The 6,969-nt window shown below is 48.5% G+C and overlaps 1 protein-coding gene across 2 annotated transcripts in view; it reads left to right on the top strand.

The window, feature by feature from the left end:
• Positions 1 to 4,934: 4,934 nt before the first annotated feature.
• Positions 4,935 to 6,969, top strand: part of RAMP3 (receptor activity modifying protein 3) — a 61,577-nt gene continuing 59,542 nt past the window's right edge. For both annotated transcript variants that reach the window (XM_053391014.1, XM_053391013.1), the window contains exon 1: positions 4,935 to 5,393. In XM_053391014.1, the coding sequence (XP_053246989.1) occupies positions 5,342 to 5,393 (52 nt within the window). In that variant the 5' untranslated portion in view covers positions 4,935 to 5,341. The remainder of the gene's footprint in view (positions 5,394 to 6,969) is intronic.

The raw sequence follows: 6,969 nt of genomic DNA, 5'->3' as shown, positions 1-6,969 counted from the left end.
GCAATCGGAGAGGGTCCTATGGAGTGAATGCAGGCTTTCGCTGAAGCCTGGAGAGCGAGGGGGGTCGGTGCACACCTCTCCAGGCTTGAGGAAGCTATCCGCAAGACTTGGGAGCTTGGTGGGAGTGCCCGTGGGCTCCCCAGGCTTGCGGATAGCAGCCTGCACCCCGAAGCCTGGGGCGCGCTTCGGGCAGATATCTGCAAGCCTGGGGAGCCCGGCGGGAGTTCCTGCCGGGCTCTGCAGAATTGCGGATAGCAGCCTCCAAACCCGACCTGGTGTGGAGGCTGGCGGTGGGGAAAGCAGTGCTTCTCTACACCGCCAGCCCCACAAGCTGGGGGGACAGTGGGGAGGTGGAGCGCCGCCTTCTCGCTGTTCCCCGACCTGGTCTTTGGGGCTGGCAGTGGGGGGAAGCAGTGCTCCCTCCACCAGCCCCAAAGAGCAGGTGGAAAGGAATCCAAAGCCTCCAGAGCCCAGCGGGAGGCTTCAGGTGAACACACCTTGAATGCACAGGATGCACCTTGACTTAGAGGGGGAGAACAAGAAAAAAAATTTTTTTTCCTGTTCTCCCCCTCCTATGGTCTGGTGTGTCCTATGGTCCGGTGCGTCCAATAGAGTGAAAAATACAGTAACTAGGTGTCAAAATATTGGGTAACAGCCGCATGGTTGCATCACATCTAAATATTTCTGTCTTAAATATTAGTTATTAACAGGGGTTTGTTACGGAAAAATCTAGGTGCGAGGCTGCTCGGTCACCCAGCTCGTCGGGCAGAGCCTGCGGGTCCCTGCGGAATAAAGGAAGGATTCCAGCCACCAACCGGAGCAAATAGCTGTAGACCAGAGTTTATTGCGCAATAGGTTCAAAGAGCAAATTTGAACCCCGAGGATGGGGTGACAAAGACTTTTAAAACTTTCCCACCATATCCCAGAATACAGTTCGTACAGCATCATTGCTACATCATTGCTACATCACTGACATGTCACAAAAAGGGGAGGGGACAAGTCCTTGGTACAAGATTAGCATAAGCAGACATGGCAGAGCAAGACTCAGGTATAAGATTAGCATAGACAAATATGTCTTAAGTACCCACCACCCAAAAGTACAATAGAAGTTCCTTTGCCTGTCTGGAGCCTGAGGCGAATCGGGTGATGAGATTTGGCTTCTTTTGGCTAAAAATGAGCCCAGCAATTGTCACCTCTGGGAACTTCCTGGAGTCCCTTTTCAAGCGGAAAATAGCTTTGGAAAGAAGAAAACTGGGAAAGGAGATGATTTTATATTATTTTTAAAGCTAGGTAACTTCCCTGAGCTGTCAAGTTGAAAGGATACATTCAGGCATAATATTTGTAATATTTAACTTTAAAGATGTGCCCACCCACCCCCCAGTAATTTCCGTAACAGGTTCCAAGTTGAATAAAATATTGGGGGACAGGTAATCCCTGCTCTGCATAATCAATCACAAAACATGGTGCGCACACAACTTCTTGAATGGCAATGCCCATCAACGGGGGGGGGGAGCCCCCTCAAATATTTTATGTGGGGTCCAAAGGGGCCCCAAAGTTGGCTCCTATGGTTATTAAGCTTTCTTCCATTGATTTTTTGGGACTGAAGAAACAGTCCCTGTTCACATGTACACTGGGATTTTTTATATTTCATTTTAATTAGACAAAAGAGGGGAAGGAGCAAACACATTTTAATCCTTTAGCACTGGAAAGGATGATGCACCAAGGTTAAGAAGAAGGATGTCCTGAACCCTGGTGTACCCCGAGGCAAGTCCTGATAGTGCACACGGTCCCAAGAGCAACACCAGAGAGTAGTCAGACAGTCCAGGCCCAATACAACAAGCAAGGTCTGAAGTCAAACTGTAAGGTCAGGATCGCACCTCTGCAGAAGGTCCAGGGTTGGAACACCTGTGGTCAGTCCCAAAGTCATCGTCCAGTGGAGTTCCCTCACCTGCCCTTAGCCTTATCCAACTAAATGACCACAACCTCCTCCCAGACCCAAAAATCCCCATGATCTCCACCTGGTCACTAGTGAGCCGAGCTGCATTCTCTTGCCTGCCTCAGTTGCCTGGGGTGCAAGTCCCACTGTTCCCCCAACCTGAAAGTCTGCTGTCTCTGTGGGGACAGGGGCACCTCTGGTTCTAATATGTCACCACTCCTCCTAGACCCACTGAACGTCAGCTGTCCCTTCGATGTCATCTGATGTCCCATGAGTACCCCCTAAGTCCCTAACCTCCCCTTCCCCATCTTCAGCTTGTCCTGAAGTGTATACTAGTTATGGTTACAACAGTTGCCAGGATCCTCCTATTCTGCCAGAGGAGAAGTATATCTCTCAGTACAGCCACAGGGTTGGTGGCTATTTAAAATTAATAGGCAATTTGGTGTGGATGGTGGACAACTGATGTCACATCCAGCACCCTGTTCATTTTCTGGAGGCTCAGAATGGGAGCTGTATCACCCGCTTTCCTAATATAATCCTTTCATAACAATGGCAAAAGTCCCTTTCTGCAGTGCCCCAATAGGGATGCTCTCCCTCACTACCAGCCCATTGCCTGTTTCTTCTGCCAGGGAAGCCAGGTCAAAAACAACCACCGTAAACTCTGCACTCGCCACCAGAGGATAAACCACCATGAACTTTCAGTCAGGGATGACCCTGCCAGTGAGGGCTTCCTTCTCAAGGAAATTCTCTCTCCAGCACTTCTACCTCTTACTTGGGATCTACAGTAGACTGTCCAGAAGTAAATAATTATCCTTTGTTTTTCTTTCAGGAGTAATACAGCAGTGTCATATATTTAAAAAATCTCCTAGGGCCAGCCCCCTTGGCAGCTGCTACTTGCCACAGGCACCTCAGAGAAGCTGGCCCAAATCCCATGAGGCTTTGCCAAAGTTTCACAAGATGTCACCAACCCTTTGGCAAAGTCCCACACATCTCAGCAACAATCATGACACATGACTGGGTGAGACTTTGGGCAGGAGCAGGTAAGGTATCTCTCCACATGTTCAGCCTCAGTCTTAGGCAGGCCCTGCATGCTCTGATGCTCCCAACTGCTAGGTGTTGGCAGCCGTGGCTGGGTAGCTGCTGCCATTACTTTCTCTTTTGTTTGAAGTGTGGCAGCTGCTCCATTTCAAATAAAATAAAATAAAATAAAATAAAGGGAAAGTGGCATACCAGTGGTTCTCTGCAGCTGCAGCAGGGTGCTGGCCTGGCCACGGGGTGCTCAGCCAAGTGCAGCTGCTTGCGTTGCAGCTCACAGCTGGTGGGGACATGGGGCTCAGGCTGCTGGTAGGCTGGTGCTCATTCAACCACCTTTGAGACAAGTGTGGTTAGTAGTGTGGCCAGTCAGGGAGTCCAGTTATTAAAATCACAATTGCAATCCCTTGCCTTTGTTCTCTCCAAATGTCCACTGCAAGGCAGATTCAATTAATGAGGACTCTGGCTGACCAACTTAAAGGTAAAGGTAAAGGGACCCCTGACCATTAGGTCCAGTCGTGACCGACTCTGGGGTTGCGGCACTCATCTCGCTTTATTGGCCAAGGGAGCCAGCGTTTGTCCGCAGACAGCTTCCGGGTCATGTGGCCAGCATGACAAAGCTGCTTCTGGCGAACCAGAGCAGTGCACGGAAACACTGTTTACCTTCCCGCCGGAGCGGTACCTATTTATCTACTTGCAGTTTGACGTGCTTTCGAACTGCTAGGTTGGCAGGAGCAGGGACCGAGCAACGGGAGCTCACCCTGTCGCGGGGATTCGAACCTCCGACCTTCTGATCGGCAAGTCCTAAGCTCTGTGGTTTAACCCACAGCGCCACCCGCGTCCCTGGCTGACCAACTTACTTTGTGGTTAATGTTGGGAAGTTTCCTGATGTGGGGCAATGGACATGAGTGTACGTTAGAGCACTGCCACCTATGTGCAGCCTGTATATTTGTAAATAAGCTCAAACACTGCAAAACACCACACGCCTCCAGCAATTTATTTGCAGACAAAACTAAACCTGAGTAAGCACTGCCCCCTCTGAAGTCCTCATAGCACAACAATGGTGGGAAATGTAACAGTCTTAAAAGGCGCATCAATGAAAACATACAAACCTCACCCAAACTGCAAACATGTACATTTTAAAAAAATAGATCAGCAACAGCCCTTGTAATAGAAAACCACAGGGAGAGAACAGGGAAATTTGAAGGGCAGTTTTCTGGCAAGATCTCAGCTATTCAAAGAAATAAAAAAATTATACTGGGGTAGTGCAAGCCCCTTGCAGAAATCAAAGTCTCTGTATCATGTTCACTGCGGCTCTTAAATCCACAGGAAATTGCTTTCCTTGGCTCCTCTGACCCCTGCCCAAATATTAGTCACTGGACTGAAACTATTTTTTAAAAGGACACTCCTTTACTCAATATGTGTTGTTCAACAATGTGCTGACAAGCCCTTTTTAAAACAACAACAACAACCCCTTTACAGTATTTTAAATGCTCCTTGAAGTTGATTCTTTAATGCCCCTAACAGGTTTGTTGCAAACAGGTGTTAGCATACCAACTCATCCCACAGTGATAAATCACGATGTTGTCAGAAGACCTCCGCCCTCGTCCTCTGGCAAGCTACATTGAGATAAGTTCATCTCACGCCTGAGATGACAAAGTTGTCGGAGAGCTATCTTGTGACGACTGCAACTGCCCTGTACTTTGCCCAAGAGAGAGAGAAAGAGAACGAGAGAGAGAGAGAGAGAGAGAGAGAGAGAGAGAGAGAGAGAGAGAAGGGAAGAGCCACCCAGCTCTCTTCTTCCTCCTGCTGTCCTTTTCTGGCTGCATGTGTAGATGATAGATAGATAGATAGATAGATAGATAGATAGATAGATAGATAGATAGATAGATCTCCACATCCCATGAGCGGACATCTCTCCTGGTTGTGCCTGGGAGGTCCGCTTTCAGCTGTACTTTCCTCCTCCCCCCCCCCCGAGGATCCTAGAATAGCTGCGACATCCTCATCCTTCTCCCGCTAAAGCAGCCTGGGGGCTGGGGGAGGAGAAAACAGCGAGGAAAAGCCATTGCGAGCAGACGGTGGGCAGTGGCTCCTGCTGCTGCTGCTGCTGCTGCTGCTGCCATCTCGGTGATGGGAGGAGCAGAAGGGTGGGATTTTGTGCAAGGAAGATCCCCCTCTCCTCGCCCAGCTGCCGCCAATACCAAGTTGCTGCTCGGGACTTGATGTTGTGGAAGGAAGAACAGACTCCCTGTGAGAAAAGGGGCTTGGTAAAAGGAATTGAGGGCTGCTCCAGAACCGCCTCTTTTCATCCCCAATGTGTGCTGCTTGTCCCCAAAATTGCGGGCTGCGCTTATTGCTCTTGAAAGATTCAGGATGGAGATTCATGCTTTATGGCTGGTGCAACATCTTCTCTTTGCGCTGTGGGGTAAGTACATGCTGCTGCTATTCATTTCAGCCATCCTGTCAATGAAAGGAATGCTGGTTCTCTTTTGTAGCCGATTTCATGGTTAATATCCCTCCCCTTCTCCCCGGAATTGCATCTCCAGGAGTCCTGCTAACGAAGAAAAACAAAGAGTTTGCTAAAGTCTTCTTGTGGGTACTTTAAAATTCCTCTCTGGGAATGTTCTGATCTTGTTTGAAGAAACAAGGCAATTCCATGGGCATAGGAGCCAACTCCTAGGGATCAAGGTCTCTTCGCTTCCCCCATAAAATATTTGAGGGGGCCAGCCCCCCCCAAGTTGTTGGGCATTGCCATTCAAAGGGTGTTTCTTGTGATCAGTTATGTGGGGCGAGGCTTACCTGCATCCCCTGTTTTATTTAAGCTGGCACCTCAGCATGGAGGTGAATAGGAAATGGTTTTCTTACATGCTAGAAGAACAATAATAAAGTATTTCGAGAAATACAATGCACCCCCACTCTTCTCCAGCTTTTTTCTCGAATTGCTTCTGTTGGCAATGTTTCTAGCAGCCTGCATTCTCCAAGAGTGGGATGTTTGTAGGCGGACTCACTGCAAAAGCAGAAAGCTGGTATTGGGAGAGGACTCAGGTCTCTAGAACTTTTGCATGCCCCTCCAGGGCTACGGTAGATCAAAGGGCCTTAACTTTAATTGCGTTCCAGTGGAAATTTGGTGCAGTCAATCATATCAACATTCTCACACAGAATTAACATTCAGGGAGGGTCGCTGAATCATTGAAGCTGCAACCATGTTGTATATATAAAGAAAAAGTGAAGGCCCACCCCCAGTCAAAACTCACATGCTCCAAAGAAAGTCCTTTCTCCAAATCAAATCATTATCACTCCGTGGCTGATTTATTTAGCAGTTTATCTCCTTGGTCCAGAACATGCCTGTAGATTAACTCCAAATCAGTCAAAATCTTAAACTACAGAAGAACTTCTGCTCGTGATGGCTGAGTCGGAAGGTTACCGATAGGCAAAGCGCTTGAACTCAGCACCTCCTGCCTCCTGCATTCCGTTTGGAACTGAGAGCCAGGTATCAGGTGAATTGCGAGTGTAGCTCCCCCCCAACCCTGGGGGAGGCTTGCAAGCACAATTACCCTCAATCATCCTTGTTTATACTCAGTGAAGCGATCCCCGCAAATGTGGGTGTGCCTCCACTATGGCAGTTAGCACCGGAAGTCACACACTGCAGACATCTTAAGCCTCCCCCCCCAAAGGGCTTTACAATGTTTATCTCATTTAATCTTGTGCTAGACTTGGGAATTGGTAAAGGGTGTGTGTGTGTGCAGGGCTGCCTATTTAGGGCCATTTTAAACATTGCAGAAAGACAAACTTAGGTTGGCCCGGGTGTGAACCCTAAGCAGGATGGTGGCACTTATTGCCGCTCCATGACATTTGTTTCTGTAATATTTACACATTACATTTAGCTGTGTGTTTTAATGTCTTGCTTTAAATGCCCCCCCCACCAACTGTAATGTGGAATGGCTCCTTTGGGTAGAAGCTGAGTACAAGTTCTGGTTGTTTTATCATCTGGGTTATCTGAA

The sequence above is a fragment of the Podarcis raffonei genome, chromosome 6, assembly GCF_027172205.1.
Source record: "Podarcis raffonei isolate rPodRaf1 chromosome 6, rPodRaf1.pri, whole genome shotgun sequence".
NCBI lineage: Eukaryota > Metazoa > Chordata > Lepidosauria > Squamata > Lacertidae > Podarcis > Podarcis raffonei.
This window is presented reverse-complemented; position numbering and strand designations above follow the sequence as displayed.